At 53.2% G+C, this 22,568-nt stretch overlaps 1 protein-coding gene across 8 annotated transcripts in view; it reads right to left on the reverse strand.

The window, feature by feature from the left end:
* Positions 1-22,568, reverse strand: part of DGKZ (diacylglycerol kinase zeta) — a 54,289-nt gene that overhangs the window by 13,410 nt on the left and 18,311 nt on the right. For 5 of the 8 annotated variants that reach the window (XM_066188008.1, XM_066188011.1, XM_066188010.1 and 2 more), the window contains exons 2-22: positions 11,607-11,715; positions 10,805-10,900; positions 9,922-9,999; positions 9,541-9,597; positions 7,348-7,416; positions 6,871-6,942; positions 6,446-6,562; positions 6,282-6,353; positions 5,895-5,990; positions 5,552-5,634; positions 5,298-5,358; positions 4,779-4,892; positions 4,238-4,378; positions 3,637-3,715; positions 3,295-3,350; positions 2,202-2,264; positions 1,887-1,960; positions 1,666-1,777; positions 1,156-1,355; positions 754-854; positions 550-629 (exon numbers count right to left, since the gene is read on the reverse strand). In XM_066188008.1, coding sequence (XP_066044105.1) covers positions 550-629; positions 754-854; positions 1,156-1,355; positions 1,666-1,777; positions 1,887-1,960; positions 2,202-2,264; positions 3,295-3,350; positions 3,637-3,715; positions 4,238-4,378; positions 4,779-4,892; positions 5,298-5,358; positions 5,552-5,634; positions 5,895-5,990; positions 6,282-6,353; positions 6,446-6,562; positions 6,871-6,942; positions 7,348-7,416; positions 9,541-9,597; positions 9,922-9,999; positions 10,805-10,900; positions 11,607-11,715 — 1,930 coding nt within the window. Of the gene's footprint in view, positions 1-549; positions 630-753; positions 855-1,155; positions 1,356-1,665; positions 1,778-1,886; positions 1,961-2,201; positions 2,265-3,294; positions 3,351-3,636; positions 3,716-4,237; positions 4,379-4,778; positions 4,893-5,297; positions 5,359-5,551; positions 5,635-5,894; positions 5,991-6,281; positions 6,354-6,445; positions 6,563-6,870; positions 6,943-7,347; positions 7,417-9,540; positions 9,598-9,921; positions 10,000-10,804; positions 10,901-11,606; positions 11,716-12,525; positions 15,604-18,927; positions 20,321-22,568 lie in introns of those variants that run through there. The other 3 variants (XM_066188006.1, XM_066188007.1, XM_066188004.1) reach the window with 3 other exon arrangements.

A 22,568-nucleotide genomic window follows, 5' to 3' on the forward strand; every position in this document is an offset into this window, starting at 1 on the left:
GCAACAATCAGATTGAGCAGTGCAGCACCAGGAGCCACACTATGGGCTTAGAATGCATTGTTCACCAGGAGCAAGAGTTACAGAGTCTGTGCACAGGTCACAGACATGTGCTAGTACATTGGCAAGGACACAAAAATCAGTGCCTGGAAATGGGAAGAGTGGGAGGGGTTATAAACCTAATCCAGGTACCTGGAGAGGGCAGAGCTGTGACAGAAAACACAGAGCCTGCGGAGGGTTGAAGGGTTATAGGCCCCCACAGGATGTGTGCTGGCATTTTATACTACCCTGTAGTTTTTCAGGGTCACTCTCTGGGCTTGGAGAACAGTCAGAAGAGCAGTGCTGAAAAAGAAGCTGCCAGATAGCAGGGAGCAACAAGGCATCCAGCTTAGGACCCTGCCTACACCACATGGTGAAAGCAAACCGTGACCTCTTAGCATGACCCAAAGCAAGAGTGTGTGTGGTGGTATGTGCAGGAGGCTTAGAAATCTTCTCCCTGAGTCCCTTCATCCTCAGTATTCAGCCATGACCACTTTTCACACAGAGACTCACCTCCTGCAGCTTCTCAATCTGGGTCCGGCACAACTCCAGGTCACTGTCTCCTGGAACCACGATGATCCCCAGTGGCACAGCTGGGGGACAGGGCACAGGCACAACTCAGGGAGCAGCCCATGACCCATTCCCAACACCTCACACAGTTTAGCTACAGGCTTTGCCAGACTTGGGGACTGCAGCTCCCACCCCCTGGTCACTCACAAGCTTCCTTGAGCTTTTCCTTGTCGTAGTTCAGTGCCTCATAGTCCCGCATGCTGATTCTGCTCACCCGGATCCGCAGCCGCTCGGGCACTGGCTGCTGGCTGTGTGCAGGGGGCAGGGAAAAAGGAAGATATCAGAAAGGGACAGCCTGCTTTCTCATTGTTCCCTTCATCCCTCCAGAATAGGCAAGAGCACAGTATTGCATAGACTGGGGCGGGGAGCTTGGCACCAGCAGCTTCTCCAGCATGAGGGTCTGACCTTTTTTCTGTGACCTGATCCCTTCCCAGACCCTCCCCAGGAAAGGACTGAAATGCCTCTGCCAGTCACGGATCAGACCCATCCCTTTCCCTGCCAACCAGCCCTCCTTGGAGAGGAGGTGGCAGATCGATCTGAGGAACCTACTCATTGAGCAGAGGCATGGAGTTGCGCCGCTTTGTCTTCTGCACCATGTTGGCTTGGTTGCGCAGAGAGATGTGGATGCAGGAAGCCGCCAGCTTGCAGGGCTCTCCATCTACCTGCATGGGGATGGCCTTGGACGTGGTGAGAACCACCTGCCGGCACTGACAGAGCCGCTCCCCATGGCCACCGACTTGCAAGGCAGCCTGTGAAACGGTCCAGAGTGAGAGCAGAACATGCACTGAGACGGGGATGAGGTGAACATCCATCGTCAGCTGGATGTTACAAAGTGAATCATGTTCTGAGGGTCTCGGGTTTGATTTCAGTGAGAAGGGACTCACAGAGACCAGGGCATAACAGCACCTCACCTAAATCTTAGAGAAGACACTGTCACATAAGGCAGCACCACAACTCCTCCAGAGAGGATCTGTGGAGCTGTGGGCTGGCTGACACCTGGTCAGTGGGCCCATTCACTCCCCTGGCTGCTACCTACAACTAGCAACAGCACAGACTCACCAGCGAAGTCATGGTGAAGCCGATAACTTCAATGCAGCCATCATCATGGCGTTGGGGCTCAAAGTCATGGTGCTCCCCAGGGTTGCCCCAGGGCATGGTGCCTGCACAGTACCTGTGAAAGGACAGAAGAAATGCCTGGACTGGCACCCTAAACCAGGGAAGGATTTACATAACAGGTGTGAGAAACTCAGCATATGAAGACAGGTCTTGGGGGTGCTCACCTTGGGATGTTTAGGAAGACCAGGCACTGGGGTTTCAGGTCCTGAATTTTGGAGGTCAGGTCTGTCCCATCACACTAGAAAAAACACAGGGGTGTTCGGGCTCCTGTAAGGGGGAGCCTGGTCCATCCACCCACTAAGGAAGAGATGGCCTCCCTCTTCTGCTCCCTACAGTGAGTGTTCTCCAAGTCAGGGGAAGCTGATACCCCCAGGAACATACCCGCTCCCCAACCCTGACATACTCAGTGTGCCAAGGGACATTCCTCACACCTCCACAGCTCACCCCCTCCCTGGACCAGAGCACCCCAGCACACTCACAACCAGCCTGACATGCTTCGCCAAGTCTTTGGAGCTCCCGGTGAGGAAGTCGGAGAAGGCTGTCTGCCAAGGTAAGAGACAAGAGTTAGTGCCCAGGTGTTCACCAGAATGGGCAGCCAGGAAGCCTGCCACACACACCTCAGCTGCTGAAACCCGCAACCCCCTTTTCATCCACTGGCAGAAGTCCCCTTCTCCTCCAAAACAACCCGATCTGCTCCTTTTGCTATTTTGCCTACCAAAAACCTTGAGGCACCCTCAGTAATATGCTCTAATATTCTCTTGCCAGCCCAGTCCTGACTTTAGGGAAGAGCTGGCAAGATAAGTCTCCTCCAGTAAGACTCAAATCACAAGAGACAGATTCAGTCTCAAACTGTAATGAAGTACCACAAAACAGAGCTGAAGTGACCCCATCTAGAAATTTCAGGAGGGACAGCATGGGTCCCCTTTGGGTTTAACTGTGCAGACAGGAAAAGAGACAAGCAAGATAGATGTGAGATGGCACAGAGCAGCACTCGGCCTTTAGTGCTGCTCAAATACCAGTCACCAGACACATGGTTAGAAAGTATATTGGGGATAGGGAGACAGAGGAACAAAGATAATATTGAGATGCAAAGCTCTAGACGTGAGACACAGGAGGGTGGTGTAATTAGCCAGGATGCTGTAACTGGTCCAAGGTATATAATAAAAGACCAAAGTAGTGTGTAGACTATGGAAAGGCTTCCTTTTCCTCTGCAGGGGGGACAGCCTGCCTTCCCACAACTCCAGGGAGGTCCTGCCTGGGTGACCACCCGTGAGCTTGAGATCAAGAACAATAGTGGCAGGAGATCAATACAGTAACTGTACTGTAGGCCACGGAGCAAGTTGTACTGCCAGCAGCACTCTCAGCCAAAGGAGAGCTGTGACTCCCAGCACTGCAGCATTTCTCCAGCAACTCTCCAGCTTCAGTCTGGGGGCTTAGCTTGGGTGCATGAGAAGGTCCATGTAACTTAAATGGGTGAGTTTAGGGTGCAGACAGGAGGCAGGTCCATGCCTGTGCTGCAGTTGACGTTAAGGCTACTATGACAGCAGGCTCAGATATCCCCCACACACTCACCCCAGCATAGAACATTTTATTCCGAAACCGGCTGTTGAACTTCTCTGGGTTGGCCTCTAGGGAAAGGAGAAAAAAGTCCAGGTCACTGGCCTATACATGAAAATATTTCACTTGCCAGCTCTCCTCAGACACAGCTCTCCAACCAGCCTCAGCTAGGGGTCTGCCCCCAGCTTCTTTCCTGTGCAGGCACCCCTCTTTCCTCTCTGTAGCTTGGACTTGCTCCTCATGTTTCACCTTCAGCTCTGCCCCGAAACAATTCTCTTGCTCATTTTCCTGAGGAACCCACAAACAAGAACAGGCCCATCCCATGGACCCCGACCGAGTCCTGCCACTGCCCTGTACCTCGGGATTCATGGAACTCCAGCGTCACCCGTGCGTCAAAGCCAAGGCTGAAGTAATTATTAAAGACATCCAAAGGGAGCTGAAATGGAAAGCAGGAATAAGGATGAGGCTGCCAGCATGTGCCCATGGCAAAGACGAGGTCAGGTTACAACAGCAGAGGCACTACAGTGCTCATGAGGCTGAGGGACCCTGCTTGCCTTTTCCCTAGGAAAATACAGAGGTCACCAGCCTGAGATGATGGATTAGCTCCTGGCTCCTAGGGGTAATGGAAATGGTCCAAGGGGACACATTCTGCTCTCTGAGGTTTCTGCAATCACCCATGTTTCTGTTAAAGAAAACAGTGTCACAGAAGACTGGGCTTATACCTGTTCCAAGTTGTGGTTAAAAACCCTTGGTAGGCATTTAGTTATGAACTCTACCTACACTCTTGCCATAAGTGCTGTGGCTCAGAGCCATGAACAGAATGGTGGAATTGGAGGACTGAGAGGGAAACACCTACCCAAGAATGTAGCCCCAGGTGCTGGGAATGCCTGAGTCTGTGGCAGAACAGAGAATGCAGACCACTAGCACAGGGAAGAGACATGGAGAGGAGGTGTCCCACCTTGTCAGCAGCTGCCTCATCCTTTTCCTCAGGGTTTGTGTCAGGGTTTGGCTCCACATGGAGGTTCCAGCGATCAAGCTGCACTATGTTTCCATCTTCTACATGCGATAGGATCTTGGACAGAGGCTCATCCGTGTAACCCTGGTGAAGAGGACTTGGTGAGCCTCATGCTTGCCTCCCACAGAGATCCCACAGAGGTACCCCACACAGCAGGCTTTGGCAAGGCATCTCAGAACAAAAGATGTAGAAGAGATCAACCCTACTCGAATGCACAACAAAGTGGGACTTGAAATCTAAAACAGTACATCTTCTTTCTAAAAATCTTCCAAAGTTTGAAAAAGCAGTTGCTTTTGTATAATCTAATGCAGAACCATTCAAATGTCAGAAGAATGGCAACATCCAAACTGCACTTATTTGTTGGTCTGTATTTACAGGAAGTTTAAACACTAGCCCATGCAAATCTCCAGTCGTGTTTCTGAAACAAGAATTGAAGCACTCAGCCCTGCTCTGTCAGCAGGGGGTTCTTGTGCCCATCACTTACCCCACCCCAGTTCAGTGTTCTGGCCAAGTCGTTCCCTGTCCCCAAGGGCAGGATGGCCACAGGAGGAGGTGGGTTGATGCGTAACTGGTCCAGAATGGAGAGTATCCAGCCCACCTGCCCAAGCAAGAGAGTGCAGAAAAACCACTGGTTATGTCAGGGACCAGCAGGCAGGCAGAGGTGACTCGGAGCACTAGCGATGGCAAAGAGGCAGAGATGGGGTCTCCTTAGTCACAACTGAGGCTATTCACAGTCTTTAAAGCTCTAATCAGGTGCTGCAGGAGATACCAGTAACCCCAATGAGGACATTTACCCTCAAAAGGGCTACAAATCCAGAGAGGCTACAGACTAGCACTCCCTGGAACAGTGCACAAGGAGACCCACGGCATCTATGCTACAAGCTGTACCATGGACACAGCGTGCACAGTTTGCCCTGCTCTGGATTACAACAAGGAGAGCTGCAGTCTGCCCTGGAAAGGCCTGGAAGAGGGGCACCATGGGATGGAGGGGCTGGAGACTCACCGTGCCGTCTCCCCCACACGCCAGGATCCGGAGGTTGTGGACTTTGCGGTACAGCTCCAGCCTGAGGGGAACAGGGAGGTTGAGGAGGGAAGGGGAGAGGTACTGAAGGTGTTACACAGCAGCTGCCTCACAGAGCCCCTGGCATTCACAAAGCCACATCCATGTCTGCCTCCATGAGCTGGGGGAAGAGCTCTTGGGAGGAATCCTGGGACATGGATGGGGGAGAGAAAAGTGCTGCCCCCATCAGTACTCACGCCTCCTTGGGTCCACCCTGGCTGAGGTCAAAAACTTGCCGTGGGTTGAGATACCACATGAAGGATTGGATGATCTTGGCTCCCTATGAGGAGAAGAAAGACTTCAGGTAATACCGAGTTTCCAGCGGACAGCAGAAGGAGGCATCTGGTCCTGCATGGGGACAAGCTAAGACAACACCATTCTGGAGGGGACACAGGCAAAGCCTGGCCAAGGTGGGAACTGCTGGGCAGCAAACTGGCATTGTGGCCTCTCGCGCAGCTGAGACATCACCAAAACTATGATGAGAGCTCAGCACTCAAATGTCAATGCTCTCACAGAAAGTCTTCTTAGACAAGGCCATACCTGATTCCCACCGCTCTTGGGGTTCACAAACACCAGAAGGGGCTTCATGAGAGGAGCAGGCATGGGCTTGATGACAAAGGGTTTCCACCTCCCTTCCTGCAAGAGATACCATAGATCCTTCAACAAAGCTGGGGAAATGCAAACTGCTACCTCCAGCTGAGTCCTAACATCATGCAGGTCAGAAGCAGGAGGAAGAAAACATCCCAGCCACCCCATAAACCTTGTATCTGGGATATACCCTGCCAGCAGGTACCTTCCCCCCAGCTCAACCTCCTTAACCTCACTGCAGACCCAGAAAAGCTCACTTTTATTCCAAGCCTTGCTCCTCACTGTTCAGTCCCTCTGCCCTTCCAAGACAAGGTCTTCCTCAGTCCTCCCATACCTTACCTCGGCCCCCTTTTTGCTGGATTTCCGCTTGAATGATGTCCTCTTCTTCTTCTTACTAGATTTCAGTGGATTCTAGAGAGAAAAGGAACAAACACAAAGACTCTGTGAGGAGCCACTGGGCCAGTGGGAACTGTGAAAGAGCCCCAGGAGCTGAAGCAACTTACCTGGGGCCGCCGGACCCGCAAAATCCAGGTGGGAGGAACGACGACAGCAGCGTGAGCCCCCAGTGAACAGGGCTCTTCAATGTGTTGCAGCATGAAACATGATACTTTGCTGTGATACTGGCCAAGGAGAACACAGAGAGAAAACTCAGCTGCTCAGTTTGCTGGGCACAGACACCATTTCCTCCTCTCAGGTCCCCCATGCCAATGCAGGGAGTGCTGGATGAAACCATGCAGGAATTTTGTAACGGGAAAGCAATGAAGAGAAAGTTTCTCAAAGGAGCTTGCAAATATCATAGTACAGCCTCTCCCAGCAGGAGGAGCTCTTAAGGGCAGGCTGCAGAGTAGCAGCTTGGGGAGTCCCAGCAGAAATCAGAGGTTGTTAGTGCAGAACCGACTGGTAAGGCATTCAGGGGGGCCTTGCTCACCGCTTGTTTGCACCAGGAACAGCTGATGGCTACAATCTCTTTGCTGTGGAAGGCAAACTTCTGCTGAAAACCCTATGGAAGAAAGGATAAGAGGCTTAGGGAATCCCCTGCAGTTTCCTACCATCCAACAGTAAGAGACATTAAAAAAGAGAGCATGCCTGCAGCTGGAGCCCTCCAGATCCTGTCAGACAGTCCCAACCACCACAATGGCACCTGGGAGGCCACTGTTCTCTGTAGGGGTGTCCTTATTGCTCAAGGAAAGCACGTCAGGAAGGCAGACTCTTTCAGGATGAGTTGGGCCCAGGGGAAGAACTATTCTATGGGGGAAGCACTTACATAGTGCTTCCCCGAGCAAAGCAGGACATGTGCCTTGGTTTTGCTGCCAAACAGGAATGGTGGGATGTCCCTGGTTCCCAGCCCTGTGCATGTCTCTGGCTTGACCTCAGGCTGAGAAAAATGCCCAAGATGCCCTCTTACCTTGCCACACTGCCGGCATTTCCCTTCCTGCCGCCTCCGATGCACCCAGTGATGTCGGACAACAATGGGCTAAACAGAAAAGAAAAAAAGAAAATTAAAAAAAAAAAGGGGGGGGGAGTGAAGGGCGCAGTGTGTGAGGGAACACAGGAACAGCCAGAAGAAATGGACAGAGGCCAGCCAACCTCTGCTCTTGTAGCAAAACCACTGCTCATAGGCACCAGCCCCCACCCTTTGAGAGAAGGCAAACGCAAAGAATCAGGGGGCGAGAGGCCAAATTAAGATGCTCCATGAAAAGGGAATTAAAACCAGAAGAAACAGGAAGGAGGACAGGGAAACTGGAGACTGAGAATACACAAAGCAGATCCAATGGAGAGTGGGCAAGCAGCAGCACATCTCTGTCCCTTAACATCTCTGCCCAGATGCCCCTACTGGCAGGTGAAAAACGTGCTGGTGGAAGGTGTGAAAATCCCTAGAGAGAGACAGTTTGTGCCCACAGCAAGAAGATGGAAGAGCTTGCAGCTAAGCAGTGAACCTCTTCACTCCACATTCCTCGAGAAGAGTGGCAGCCCCAAAGCCCTCCACACCCACTTCCCCCTGCTCTTTCCCCAGGCCAGTCCTGAGCCTGCTTCAGTTCCAGCGTGGGCAGCAAGGCTGCTTGCCAGCACCTCTGCTCTGCCTGCAGGCTCACGGTGGGTTCTGGGCTGGGACTTGCAGAAGCAATTGTGAGGGAGCCAGAAGTTTTGTAATAAAGTACCACTTATCCTAAATCCCATCCTACTCTTCCAGCCCTGTATTGGGAATGGCACTGCAGAAGGAGCATTAAAAAGAGAAAGGGAGTGCAAGTTCACAGGCTGGCATGGCGGGGCCCAACATCCTGCTCCTGGCAGCTTTTGGGATCATGATGATGAGAGGCAGAAACTGGCAGGAGGTTCGGGTCATCTCCAGTGTTGCCTCCTCCAAGTGCAGCACATGGGAGAGGACAAAGAGTCTTGTTGGTTTTAGCGGATATTAATCCAGTAGGAGCAAAAGGAGGGCTATGCCTTGAGCTCAGCTCTGGATCCAAGCAGGCATATCTAGGGAAAGGGCTGACCCTGAAGGGGATCCCTGGCACCACAAAGGCCAGAAGAGCATCTTTTTAGGGCAACAGGAAGGAAGAGGCCTTGGAGGAACTGAGAAGCATTAGAAAGACAGGATGGAGAAGGAGGATTTGTAAGAAAAAAGAAAAAGCAAGAAAGGGGACGGAGAAAAGATTTGTAGAGGTTGAAGAGAAGAAAAATAGAGATGGAAGACTGAGCAGAGGCAGCAAGCTGTTAGCAGAGCCCAAAGGGTAAGTGAAGCACAAATAAGGGAGCTAGGCTAAGAACGATATGGGAAGGAGGCACGGAAAGAAAAACAAAGCAAGAAAGGAAGGTTTAGAAGTGATGCCGAAAGCTTCCCTTTACGAGTCACACTGGCATTTCAAAGCAGGCAGCCCGGTGTTTGAATATCCTTCCCCAGCTAGGTCTGCTGTGCCAGCACAAACACAGTGTGGGGGCAGCTCTGTTACCAAAACGGCCTGTGACTGAGCCACCCACTCCACAGCACTGCACAGGCTACACTGGCTCCACAGGCTGGAGGGTGAAGCATGAAGGCTGACAGCTGCTTCCACCACTGCAAGTCAGCAGACAGGTTCCAAGCCACTGCTTATGCCCAGTTTTTTACATTACAACATGGGCTGAAAGGGTCTGATACCACTACTGTGGACACCTTCCACTGCCACCTGTGGCATCCAGGTCAGGGCTGAGTGATAAAGCCAGAAATGAGCCCATACTGCTTCCTTCCAAATTGCAGAAGACTTGGGGACCTGCTGTTTGCCACAGCCTCATCTATGTGCCTGGGGACCCAACACAAGGAGTAATGTTTCTCCCAGAAAACACTGTCTGTAGGTTCCCCCCATGCAGATTCAGGAGATACAGAACATGTAAACCATCGGACGCTCTGCATTTGCTGCTTGCAAACTCCTCACTCTTCACAGCCAGTCTGTGCTGCTGCCTTGCAAACAAACATCCCCTTTACAGCACCAGCCCCTTGGAGCAGGAAAGAACATGACGACTCCACTCGCATGGGCAACATGCTGGCAACATCTGGTGTCTTTATCACCAAACTGGAAATGGGAGAGGCAGATGAGGGCAGTGTCCCAGGCACATCTCTCACCTCCCGTATGTTCCGGGATCCTGACTCCCTGAAGGATGGTTTGCAGCGGAAATTTATCTGTAGGTTGAATACACGAGAGGAATCAGTAAAACCATCGTACCTGAAGGAAACCTACCAGAATTTACTGCACTATAGTAAGGCCCAGAACCTCTGGAGTTGTCCGGCAATTGCTGCACAACCCTCACATGTCTGGGTTACTGAACAAAATGGGACCTGGGGTCCCTATCATGTCAGTAGATCCTCATTTCAGTACTGTCTCCTCAGAAGATCCCTCTTTGCAATTACACACTGCAGTTCCCCAATCCTCTTATGTTTTACTGCCCAAGAAAAGGCTGCTACAGTTTTGCAAGCTGCAGGGAGGGCTTAACAGGCTCGACTCACTTTCTCCAGCTGTTCGATGCAGGGTGTATGCACTACGATCTTGCAGGCTGCACATTTACGCCTGGAGAGAGGCTTTTGCTGAAGGGTAAGAAAAGGGGAGAAAAAATATATATGTAAACGAAAATATGCAGGGTTCAGAGCCTGGCAAGTTCAGCCTCCCATCATACCTCCTTCTTATGTACTGGGATACAGAACAAGCCCTATAGTAAAGTTAGATACAACCTAGACTTCTTATCTTGTGAAGGAGTCTAAGCATCTGCCTGTAGCAGATGTTCTCAAGCCTGAGACAGAGCAGGGAGGTACTTTCCCTACTGTCCTGTCCTGCAGTACTTGTCTTCTTCTGACATTGCCTGAGAGCACCATGGAAGCTGGTCTGGGAGGCAGCTGCAGCGTGGCATCACTGGCAGGCACCTTCAGGGTGGCAGGCACAGGATGGCATCCGTGCTCTGTGTCCTGCACCACGAGCAGGACTGAGCCTGCAAACTGGGAGGGAGGCCTGCAGGTGCAGGAGGCAACAGGCCTGGAGAGCTCACTTTTCTCCTCTATTGAAAAGTCTTGACTGAATTCAGATTGTCGTTCCAAGGGTGTGTAAGCCAAATACCCTCCCTCTGGAACCCTTCAGGCAAGTGGCAGCCCTGCATCAGGTCCCACTGCAAACTGAGAATCAGCATTGGCACAAACTGGGGACTTGTCCCTCCAGTATGCAGAGGCAGGAGGGACACAGTGCCTGCCTTGGCAGCCCCCCAGACCCTTGCATGTCCCCCAGCAGCAGCAGCAGCAGCAGCAGCAGCAGCAGTGTGGCCTCTGCAGTCTCCCCAGAAGGTGACAGCACAGCCGGGTTTGCAGCCATTGCTGGCGAGGCAGGTGGCCCCAGGTGACTCACCAGAAGCTTTGCCATGCAGTTCTGTTCCCCAACATAGCAGAAGTCCCCAGAGACGCTGGTCTCAAACCAGATGTGCTCCCCATAGACCGCGGCCTCCTGAAAGACACAAGACAACACAAGCTCTGAGAGCAACTCCAGAGAGGTACCTGAGCCCCTAAAATGCTTTGTGCAAGGGACAAGATACTGTACAATGCTGGGGGTCGGAGGCCAGAGCTAGGTGGAGGCCAGGAGAAAAGATGCCCACAACAGCCAGGGACATCTGGAGAGAGGAAACCTCACAAAGCTGTTGCCATGGCCCACCTGTTGTAAACAAGAGGGCCACAGGAAACCAGCTCCAAGACCTACAAACCACTTGTAGTGTCCTGCACAAGGGAGCTCCTTTCATCAGCCCAACAGGAGGCATCAGGGCAAACTCAGTGGAGGGGACTCTCCTGAACCAACTTCTGTTCTGCAACCTGAAAAAAAACCTTAAAACCTGCGGGGCTTTGCCTGTGAAGGAACAGGGGCTTAGTCCTGTTGCTTGGCGCCAGCCAACAGATCTTGGCTGTCAGAAGCAGAAAAGCTGGCAGTGGAGTAGTTATACCATCCCTCCAGGAACCACCTGTGCCTCTGCAGCCTCTCTCTTGCAGCATCATGTAGTGCTGCCAGGAGCACAGATGCTGGCACCAGCTGGTGGCAATGGCAGAGGCCATAAATGTGTCTAAGTCAGTCACCTGGGAAGCCTCAACCCAGGGAAGGGCCTGCTGCTTCTTGGCCAAGAGCCCGTTCCATGCAACGCCCAGCAAAACACAGCACAACTTACGCTCCAATCCACAGTGCTGCGTATCTGCCTCTCCGAGTCGCTCCTCATGGCTAGGGCTGGGTTTGGTTGGGCTATCATGTGCTGGAGACTGGATTTGGCAATAGCTTTCCTGAAAGACACAGGAGGGCTGGCTATTAAATGTATATGCAAAGCACAACCTGCTTCTAAGATTCAACGTGAGGCTGGAGCAGAAAAGCCTCCTCAGGACCAAGTGGCCGGAAACGAGGTGAATTTCCATCCCAGCTGGCTGAGAAGTACCTGTTCCCGTGAGATAGTCCTGTGGTATAAAGAGGTACTGGCCATGTTGCTGACAGCTCAGTCAGACACCCTGTACCCAACACAAGGCACAGCCTGGGCCTGCTGGGTTAATGCTCCCAGGGATAAGAGCTCCATTGTAAAACACCCTTCAAGTGTCCACAGAGCTGTAGTGGTGGGACTGGCTTTGCAGGAACAATCTAGAGCCCCTATCCAACAGTCTCCCTGCATCTCTCCCACTCCAATGCACCTCAGAGCCTGGGCTGTTTCCAGACACCAGTAAAACTGGCCAGAATAAAAGCAGCTGTTTGTTTGGGGCTAGTGAGCTTCTCCCAGATGTGCTAGGGTAGAGGAAAGGAGCAGGAAATTCAGCCAGCAGGAGAAAGTGTGCATCTCCAGTCAGTAACCATGCCTACCACATTCCTCTGGCCCCAGCCTGGCAGGAGAGGACACTCACAAGCCCCAGAGACCGCACCAAGAGCATCAGTGGCAGCGCTGGCCTGAGTGGAAGATGCTCAAGGTATGCCAGCAGCACTGCAAGACGCCACTGGCAGCCAGGGCACAGCACTGAGTCTGTTCCCTCCTTCACCACCAAACCTGGGTCTGCACCCCACCTCTCCCCTCCCCAGGGCACCGCCTGCTTGCACGCTGCCACCATACATACAGCAGCCGGGGGCTCCAGCCGTCCGGGGTGGTGTGGCAGGTGGGCTCCGGTCCCAAACCCTCGACAAGGGTGGAAGAGGGGCACCTGGTTCCAGCCCCTCCTGCACAGTGCTGGGCCGGCAGCCGTGGGTGGCCGGAGGGGAGCAGCCCGGGCTGACGGGCATCGCTGGAGCGCCGGCGCTGGCTGAGGCGGCGGTAGCGGCCTGGCGGGCCGTAGGCAGCCCGGCCGTACGCCACCTCGGTGGGCAGGCGGTGGGAGGAGGCGCGCCGCAGGCAGCGGGGGCCCCGCGACAGCAGCCCTGCCTGGAGCGGCCGCGGCTGGGGCAGCATGGCCAGCCACGTCTCCTCGGCACAGTGCTCGCGCTGGCCCTGCTCAGCTCCTGCCGCTGCACCACCGTCCTCTGGAGACTCGGATCTGGAGCTGTCAGTGCAGTGAGCCCCGTCCCCCTCCTCTGCCGTGGGAATGAGGCCGGCCAGGAGGGCAGTGGCGCCCAGCAGCTGGGCATCAATGGCTTGTGCCTGGCCCCCACGCTTCTTCTGCACGGCGAACCTGGGGCTGAGGCAGGGCGGCGTGGTGCTGGAGCGGCGACGGGTGCCGGGACGTCGGACCAGGCCCAGGCAGGAGAGGGACGCCGCTGGGGTGCCCGAGCCACGGCGGCACTGGGCCAGCGAGGCGGAGGGCAGCCCCGCCTGGGAGCGACGCCTGGCCTTGCCCGTGGGCACAGCCACGACGCTGGTGCGCCGCAGCCCCTTCCGCCCAAAGTGCCGCCTAAAAAAGGTTTCCATTGCATCCGGATGGTGGCTGTTAACACAGAGACCAGGAATTAAGTAGGCTCCCCTATGAGTCCTAGCTGTGGCTGTCAGGGCAAGGGACAGGGGGGAGCAGGGGACAGAGGGCTGAAGCAGGGAGTGGGAGACATGGCAAGGCTACCGGAGGTGTGTGTTAGGGTGTTGCTTCCCACAGCTTTACTGCTCCACAAGTCTCACAGCTCAGCCCAGAGGGCTGCAATGGCAGGGCAGGTGTCACCACCTAGCCAGGACCCTCAGCATTCCCAGTTCTCCACTAAGCAGAGCCCCTGTGCACCCCGAGGTGCCAATCAGACCTGGTACCTCAATTACCCCTGCCACTCTCCTGATGCTGATCCACCTGGTTTCCCCACAGGAACCACTCTGGCTAGGCACCAGTCCCACCAAATTTGTAGCAAATTGAAATTAAGCCCTTGTGAGTCCTACAGAAGAAAATGGACCAGGCCAGTAAAACCAGGGAAGGAAAATTTGGTAGAAGTGGTCTGGGAGAGCTGGAAGCTGGGAGAGGCTGGAGCAGGGCAGAGGAGAGGTAGGAAGATCAGCCCATCTGTCCTGAGCAAAACTTCCCTCTCATGGGAGCAAGAGCTTTACGGAAAGCTTATGCTTCCCCTGCCAAGCCCTCAAACCTTGACAGGCTGCCTGGACATTGCAGCAGTCTGTTGAAAGCCACAGGTGTAACGTGCTGCAACACTTTCAGTGGCAGTGGCTCAGCACACAAAGGCCTGAGTGAAGGAGCTGAGTCTGGCTAGCTCCAGTGCTCCCTCCTCCAGAGACAGAGCTTCATTTCCCACCCTCCAGCTGCCACCTCTCTTCAGCTGCTAGAGGATTTATTCAAGGCCAACTTAGAAAAAACCACACCCAAACCCACAGTTTGGTAAAAGCAAACAACTTCTCTTCAGTTGCTCCCAAGGCAGGGGACTTGATCATGGCAGCCTGCAAGCACACACAAGTGACCACCACCACTCTTAATTTGAAATTTCCATGCTGAGCAAGGCATCTCCTCTACCCACCACAAGGGCACAAGCATGCTGCTCACCACGCAGACTGACATCTGCTCCCCTTCTTCCATCTTCCTCCCTTCCCATGCTCTTTTACATTCTTATGGGTCAGTGATATCAGAGAATCTTCAGGAGATCCCTCTGGCCCAAACTTTCAATGACTCAGGGCCCACACAAACAGACGAATTTATCAGAAGCTTCTTCCCTTTTTATTTGGGAAATGCATGTAAAATGGGACATAGTATTTATCTTCTGGACAAACTGGAGTTTTTGATAGTGCTTGTAGCACAAGCAGCCCATTTGGCTGTACCTCTTTTTAAGATATGAGTACAAAGCTGAGTTTGTATTTTTGGAAAAGACAAGGCTTGGTTCGGTCTCCTCCAGCCTTGCAGACAAGGAAGCCAGCTCTTCAGTTTCTATAGTCTTACCACCATGCCTGCACTCAGTAATGTAGGAGAGGGAGGAAGGAAGGAAGGAAGGGAAGAAACAGAGGGAAGGAAGGAAGCAAGGAAGTAAGGAAGGCAGGCAAGCAATTGCCTCCAGAGAGCAGCACCAGGGCAGCTGAAGCCTGGCTGAACCCAAAGCAAAGCCAAAACACCTCCTCAGAAGTATTTCTCAAGTCCTACCACAGCAAGCAATGTAAGCAGGTACTTGGTCACCGGAAGGTTCAATCCACCAAGGCCCATGCAGCTTTGCAGCGGGCATCAGCATTTTGCTGAGGACCCTGTTTCCAGTCTGTTCCAAACACTGCAGTGTCCCATTCATGTCCCCTCTCCCCACTATCTGCAGGATGATGCACAGTAAACGGCATAGAATCAGAGAATCTAAACTTCCCCTGTACACAACTGGAGGCCATTTTCTCTTGTCCTATCACTTGTTACCTGGGAGAAGAGACTGACCCCACACCTTGCTACAACCTCCTCTCAGGTAGGTCATTGTAGAGCTCAATAAGGTCTCCCACAAGCCTCCAGCTTCCTCAGCTGTTCCTCCTAAGACTTGTTCTACAGACTCAGCTGCATTGTCCTCTGGATACACTCCAGCATCCCAAAGACCAGGATGCTGTTGGCCTTTATGGCCACTTGGCACATGCTGGATCATGTTCAGGTAGCTGCCAATGAGCATCATCACCAACAGGTATTAAAAACTGTCTTAACAAATAAAACATTAAAAAACACAAGCGAGAACACAGGACGTGGCACACTGCAACAGACCCTTTTTGGCCAGCTTTAGCTCCTAGGGAGACATACTGATCAAGGGCACCTCAAATGAACTGAACGGCTGCTCCCTCCTGCCCCACATATTCCACCAGCACAAAGCTGCTGTACCACTTACTGTGTTGTTGCTGTGGGCAGGAAGATCACTTAACACAGCTTCCTTCCTTTTTGCACCAGTCTCGTGAGGAAATCTGCTAGAACAACCTTGGTTTGACATTTATGTTTGAACACTAGCTGACTGCAGGCCTTTTTATCTTTAGGGCTGGCTGTAAATGGCACATGGAATCAAGCTCTGACCACCAGTGGTGAAGGTTATTACAAGATCGTCATCTGACAGCCCATGACAACAGCATGTGGTAGCTCAGAAATGCTGGGTGTACATATCCCCACCTCTTGCATCTCACTTCCAACCTGAGCTCCAAATGGTGTACTGCAGGTGTTAAGAGCTGCTGCTCGTGGAGCAGATGGATGAACTGCCAGGGCCATGGTTGATATGCATTAGCAGAGCTGTGTCCAGAGCAGCTGGGGAACCATGCACTAGGCAGCGAGGAGCCCAAAATGAGCTAAGCCCTGGAAGCCCTGGGCCTAACACCAGCACATTACTGACATCTCCATTGTTTGTCACTGAGAAAAGATGGAGAGGAGCCAGCACCTGTGGCTGCTCTGTACACCACATTACTCAGCTCAGTTATGTTCCTTACCAGGCTGGATGGAGGCAGCCTGGCATTTGCAGGGTGCAAAGGAAAGGAAGTACTATGCATGTACTGGGATATCAACTCTATGAGCAGGTACACACTATCATTTCAATCTCCGTCTGTGAATAAGGAAGGAGACAGCAGCTCTGGTCTTCTCATGATCTGCAAACAGAGCTCTTGAAAAGTGGGGTGTTTTTTATTACCAGACTCCTCAAAGCATCCTACACACCCTGCTTGGCCTCAGTGCAGAGATGCTGCCAAAGCAGGAACATGTCACAGCAAGATCTAAACACTCTTGGAAAGCACAGCAGGGACTAAAGAGGAAAAACTTGCATCTTGTAACTGCAGTGGATACAGAGCTTGTGAATCAGCTGTTATGGAGACATCACTCCAGATATCCAGCAGCTATCTCTCATTTGGTGATGGTGGTTCCAAAACCAGACAGGCTGACTCTCAGGGCTAAACATGCAGTGTCCTCCATAGCATAATCTTTGCCCACATCAGGAAGAGATTCTGGATATTCAGCTCCACTATTCTGCTTTGCTTCACTAGCCTTGAGCAAACTCCCATGTATCACACTTAACAGGTTCTCTGTAATAAGCAGAGGGATCCTGTGCCATACACCCTGTTGGACCTTCCTCTGCATTATTCTTCCCTTTGTCCCACCAGCAGCCTGATCTGTTCCTGTCAGTGACCAGAAGCAAGAGAGATCTTCGGTTACTTTCACGCAGTGACAAATCTGGCACCCCCCTCCTGGCACCAAAGGAGGCAAGGGGACCCTACTGCAGGACACTGCTGGCATTAAATGCACAAGCCTTCAGCCACAGAGAAGTCTGGACATAATAATACCATCAGCTCCTCCTGACCTTTCAGCAAACCTCCAATTAGTCGACTGGAAAGCATTTTTTCCAACCACGGGACTACAAGGGAAACAAGTCTGAGGGCTTCACCCTGTTCCGTGACGAGCACCTGTCCTGACGGCAGCTGGCTGGATTCCTGCATCCTGGCTAGCTGTGGGTGCTGTGGAGCTGCTGTGGCACTAGAGCTGGCAGAGTGTGAGCAGGAGCCCATTTCAGTGTACAAGCTGTCCTCTCCTGGCAAAGACACTTGACTTATACAGATCAGCCACAGGGAAAGGAAAGTGTGCTATTAATAGCCACTCCTGTGTGACAGCAAGATCTCCTGGGCTTCTGCCTCCCTGCCAGGGCAATGAAGGGACTGAGGGACCCAGGAGCCCGTCCAGAGAGCTGCTGCTCATTCCCACCCCGCTGGCACACCACCGGTTGCCTTCAGCCCCTGTTTCCATCAGAAGGTTGCACACCCCACACCACCCTTTCAGTGCTCTGATATTCAATCTTCCCATGCATGCTGCTGTCCTCACACCACCCCTGCTGAGATCCTGTCCCTGCTCTCCCGTCCTGCTTCCCACGCATCATCACTGACCTCTCCTCTCCCTGGGGTTCCCCAGCCAGGCTCCTCTGACCTTACAAGAGCAACCTACACAGATGAGGTCTGCTGAGGAAGGTGCCCTCGTGCCAGATGGGGAAGGGAAAATGCTGGCCAAGATGTGGTGCAGCCCACGGGCTTTGGCTGCAGTGAGGTGTGCAGTGATCAGCAAGTTCCTAACTGTGCACTTCGTTTCTACTCAGAATTTCCATTCCAGCTGTCATCTCTCCTACCATCACGCAAATAAAACAGAGTCAGGAGCTCCCCCATGCTGGGTCCAGTATGAGCAAGGAGATGGGGCTCCCCCCAACACAGGGGCAGGGAGGCTCCATCCAAACCATGAGCCTTTCAAAGCACCATGAGGAGTGAGCTATGGTCTATGCTCATCTATTTTAGGATTCATACATTTGACCTACTGCAACTAGTGCCACCACCTATATGGGCCGCTTCCAGGCTTCTGAGCTGCAGGAGCATGGTATTCCCAGGGCAAGGAAAAGGACATCCTCAGCTGCACTGCCACCCTGCAGAGGAGCGGATTACTGCTGCAACTGTAAGGTTGCCCCACCAGTTTCTGATCCTAGCAGGGCACTCAGAAGGCAACACATCTCAGCTTATCTCTCAGTGAGTCCTGGGCCTGATCAAGATGAATTCAGACCTCTCTGCTAGCGAGAAAACAAGGCAAGTGCTTAGAAACCAGCTGGTGGTCAGATGCATGCAGCTGCAGAGGACCTCCTCCCAGTCCTGTGGTCCCTGCACGTGCTGCATAGAGGTCCCTGTCAGGGCTGCTGGGCACGGACATGTGAGCAAGGCAGCCCTGGTAATATCTGAGCATGTCTGCCAACTTGCTCAGAAGACTGTCAGTGCCACTGGGCACCCTGGGTGGCCAGCCTGGAGGCCCCAGGATAGCACTGCTTCACAAGGGACAGGCAGCTACTACAGTGTAGCCTCTGTGTACCCATCTTGTACCTGGCTGAGCAAGAGCACAACTCAGCCCGTCAGAAGCTGGAGACACCACAGGGAAGAGATACAGCCTCTAAGATGCCTTCTTTGAATGAGCAAGTCAGGGTGATAGATGCAGCACCAGGGACCAGCAGCTGCCTTGGGGAGGGGATTGTAGCAAGGCAAAGAAATGAAACACTACAGTTCGACAGTTTGTCACAGCAGGCTTCTGCAAGTGGCAAAGCCAGGTGGAAGGACACTGCCTGGCTATGCTTCAATCAAAGCAAGGCAAAAGTCATCCTACCTTCATGCCTGGCCCCTCACAAGAAAAGGCTTACGCTTGATTTTCTGTGAAGAACAGGGGCTGGGAACAGAAGGGACTGAGACTTTTTATACAGCTTCTAGCATTTTCCCAACACCCTTCTCATGGCAGCTCAATCCCACCTCACTCCAAGCTCTGCATAATGCCATGGTGCCCTCTCATTTTCACCACCTTCTCAGGTGAAATCTGTGAGATCTGTTTTAAGGCACATATGCCAGAGTAACTCAGATCCTCCACAGAGGCTTCATAAAGTGAAGAGTTTGCCAGTCCTAACATTCAGAGTAATGTTCCCATTACAACAATGTGATTTCCTTCCCAAAATCCATGGAAGACAGTGTTTTATCTTAATTTAAACCAAAACCATCTCCTTGGAGCCTCCTGGGCTGACTCTGGGCATTTATATCCCTTGACAACTTTCCACCATCATAATGTTATGAAGTTTATATGCCACTACAGTAAATAATCTGCCTCCTGGCAATCAAGAAACCTGACAGCACTGATGTAAACAATCTGTTGCTGCATTTGGCTGAGGAGCCGAACAGCAAGACTGACAGCCTTGAGCCATGGATTATCCGGGGCTGAAACGCAGAGGGTGAGGCACCACTGTCAGCCATGGTGCTGGGGCTGAGACTGAGCAGGGGTCGGGGGAGAGGCTGGCCACACAGTTTCTATTTTGGTCCCATCAGCAGGACCAGCGATGCAGGCTGGGAAGGACTTGGAGAGTTTCCTCTCTCTCTCGGCTTCCTTTCCAGAGTGACTTGTATGGAGCCAAGTAACAGGGGCCTCAGCAGGGTGTCCTGGTGGTTTAGGTACCCAGACCATGGTTTCTTTTGCAGATTCCCATTATCACACCCAGTGATGGTCCCCTCCTTCAGTACGCACAGCTCTGTTCCTCACAAGGAGGGACGCGCTGTTTAAAGGGTGCCCAGTCCCACAGCCCAGCTGTTTGATCCAAACTCCCAGAGCAGACCCGGAGTGTTTCCCCAGCACATAAGGACAAAATCCTGACACTACCAGCCACAGTACTGCCTCAGGCAGGGCAATACACAGAGTGTCTGCCCAGGGCAGCAGCCTCAGGGAGGAGGCGATGAACCTCCAGTAACAACAAAGCTGCAGCGTGACAGATACAGAACACAGGCAGTGATTCCTGGGGCTAAGAAGTCTCTGCACCTCCCAAAGCAAAGTCAAGAAAACCTCAGGCACTACACAATGGACATTGATCGCTGATCAGAAAGATGGGATTCACTCACATGCCTCCCTCCAGCCCACAGCAGCGATCAGGGAGGGCATCCCACTGCTCCTGACATAAGCAGGGAAACACAGTCGTACCAGCTCCAGAGGATATGCCAGGAGTCCACAAATCTGTCCAGCTTTGCTAAACTATCCCAAAGCAAAGTGACTGAGGATCCTGGCAAGGCACAGGCTGGCTCCCTGTCCTCTACTCCCTGCAGATTTTCTGCTGCCCCCCATGCCACATGGACTGGCCGGGATGAGAGCAGCAGTATGGGTGTCTGGAAATACACCACTGGCAGGGAAACCCCACAGAAACAACAGCCAGGCACCACTGAGTGCCACGGCGGCTGCATTTCGCAGACCCCTCGGGACTGCTGTGGATCAGCTTGCTCCAGGCTCTGGCAGCAAACAATGCTCAAGAGAAGCAAAGTTGAGGGTCTTGGGGATGACTCTGGGGTATGCTTCCCCTGCCCTTCACAGTGGTCTGGAACCAAAAGCCATACCTACAAACTAAGGGCTGTCTCTCCCCTCAGATCCCCTCCCATCCCCCCACCCAGCACAAACAAAAGCAGCAAACATGAGGGAGAGGGTCAGGCAGGATAAGGAAAGGGGAGATAGTGGGAAAAAGCCCCCGTGACCTGATCCGGAGTGGCGCAGGGGTCCTGCAGGTGCCGAGTGGGTGGCAGAGGCCGCACCGCAGCAGCGGGCCAGCCCTCCCCTACCAAGTCCTAGTTTGGAGAGAGTGCTTGGCTTCTCCCTCCGCTCCTCCCCACGCTGCAAACCCTGACAGCGCTCGTTAAAATAACCAACTGCACTTCCTCTCCGAGCAGCCCCGAGGCCGGCTCGCCCCCAGCCGCAGGCGCATGCACCACAGCGGGCCCGGAAAGAGAGGGGTCCCCACAGCGCCAGCTGCTCCCGACTGCAGCCCGGGGATGGCGCAGCTTCCCTGGCAGGGCAGCAGGAGGACGCGGAGAGGAATGCTCCGAAGTGGCGATTCTCTCCTGCCTCCTTGGAGCCTGGATAAAGGAGTTTGCATGGCTGATGGGGGTCAAGCCGCCAGCCACAGAGAGCCTGCCTTCGCGTACAGGAGGAAAAGTGCTTCTGAGTTATTCTTTGGTCCAGGCAGGCTCCACAGATGTCTCAGGAGCTTTTTGTCTTCCCTCGTCGTCTAAACCCTCCATGGGACCTCTCATAGCCAGGTTGGGGACTTCCCCGTCATGCTTCACCACTCTCTGGGTTCCCCAGCTGCCTCTAGGGATTTGCTCCCAGCCAAACACGACCCATCTTTCTTTTGGGACCACAAAACCCATCTTCTCTTGAGTCTTTGCAAGGAGGGGAGGGAAGGTCACGCCAAAGGCCAGCTCACTCCATGATGTGTCACCGTCACCAGCTATTGTTATTTCGGTCATTCACCCAGGCGATGAGAGCCGATGGCCACACACAGGCCTCAGTGAGTGAGTCAGTGCTGGTGGCTGCAGCTGAGACCTCATCCTTGCACACCCTGCCCCCCTCCTGCCTGCCCCTTCCCCTTGCCTACATGTCAGGGCTAAAATTAGACAGGGAGCTCTTCTCCTCTGTGTGTAGGAATGTGCGTGTGTTTGGACTGTGCCCAGTGCTCCTTGGGGCCTGGAGCGGGACTACAATAACACAATCATAACAAAATGTCACAGAGGCTGCAGCCAGTGTGGCTAAGGCGGCCAGCTGCCTTCCCCGATGGGTGTCTTGAAAGCAGTTCACAGGAAACCCTTCCCCAGAGGGTAGCCAAGCCCAAAGGCTGAGCTACCACCATTGCTGTCATCTCCATCACGGCAGAAAGAGCAAGTGGCCTTTGTGAATCAGTGGGAGAGACGGGTGGGGAGGACACATGAGCAAACCCGCCCTTTTCTCACAACACCAGAGGGGAAAGGGAGCTGAAGATACCCAAGGCAGGCAGGAGGTGTTCAGCCCGGTCAGTCTTCTCCCCCCTCAAAACTGGCAGCTGATGCAGGATGGAAGGTTCTGCCTCCTTCCCTACACAGGGTATCGACACATCCTTTGGAATTCCCTTCCCACTGCTGGGAAAGAGCCAGCTGCCACTAGCAGTCAAGCAGGTCCCAGTATTGTCACAGCCCCGGGGCAGCCATGCTGCCAGCTGCAGAAAGGCCTCTAGGAACAGGCCCCAGTCCATCATTGTTAAAACTCATTTACTGCGACTGGCAGGATATTTTATCAAGGAGAAAATGAAAAATGTGCTGCAACTAGTCAATCATTCAGAGCAAAGTAGTCTGATAAGTGATATGCGCCGCTCCTCACCAGCCCCATCTCCAGCAAAGGAAGCTTAGTACAGAATCACAGAATGATTTGGATTGAAGAGACTTTAAAGGGCATCTTTTTGCAACCCCAGCCATAGT

The sequence above is a fragment of the Chamaea fasciata genome, unplaced genomic scaffold (assembly GCF_029207755.1).
Source record: "Chamaea fasciata isolate MVZ Bird 193981 ecotype frontalis unplaced genomic scaffold, bChaFas1.0.hap1 SCAF_7, whole genome shotgun sequence".
Taxonomy (NCBI): Eukaryota; Metazoa; Chordata; class Aves; order Passeriformes; family Sylviidae; genus Chamaea; species Chamaea fasciata.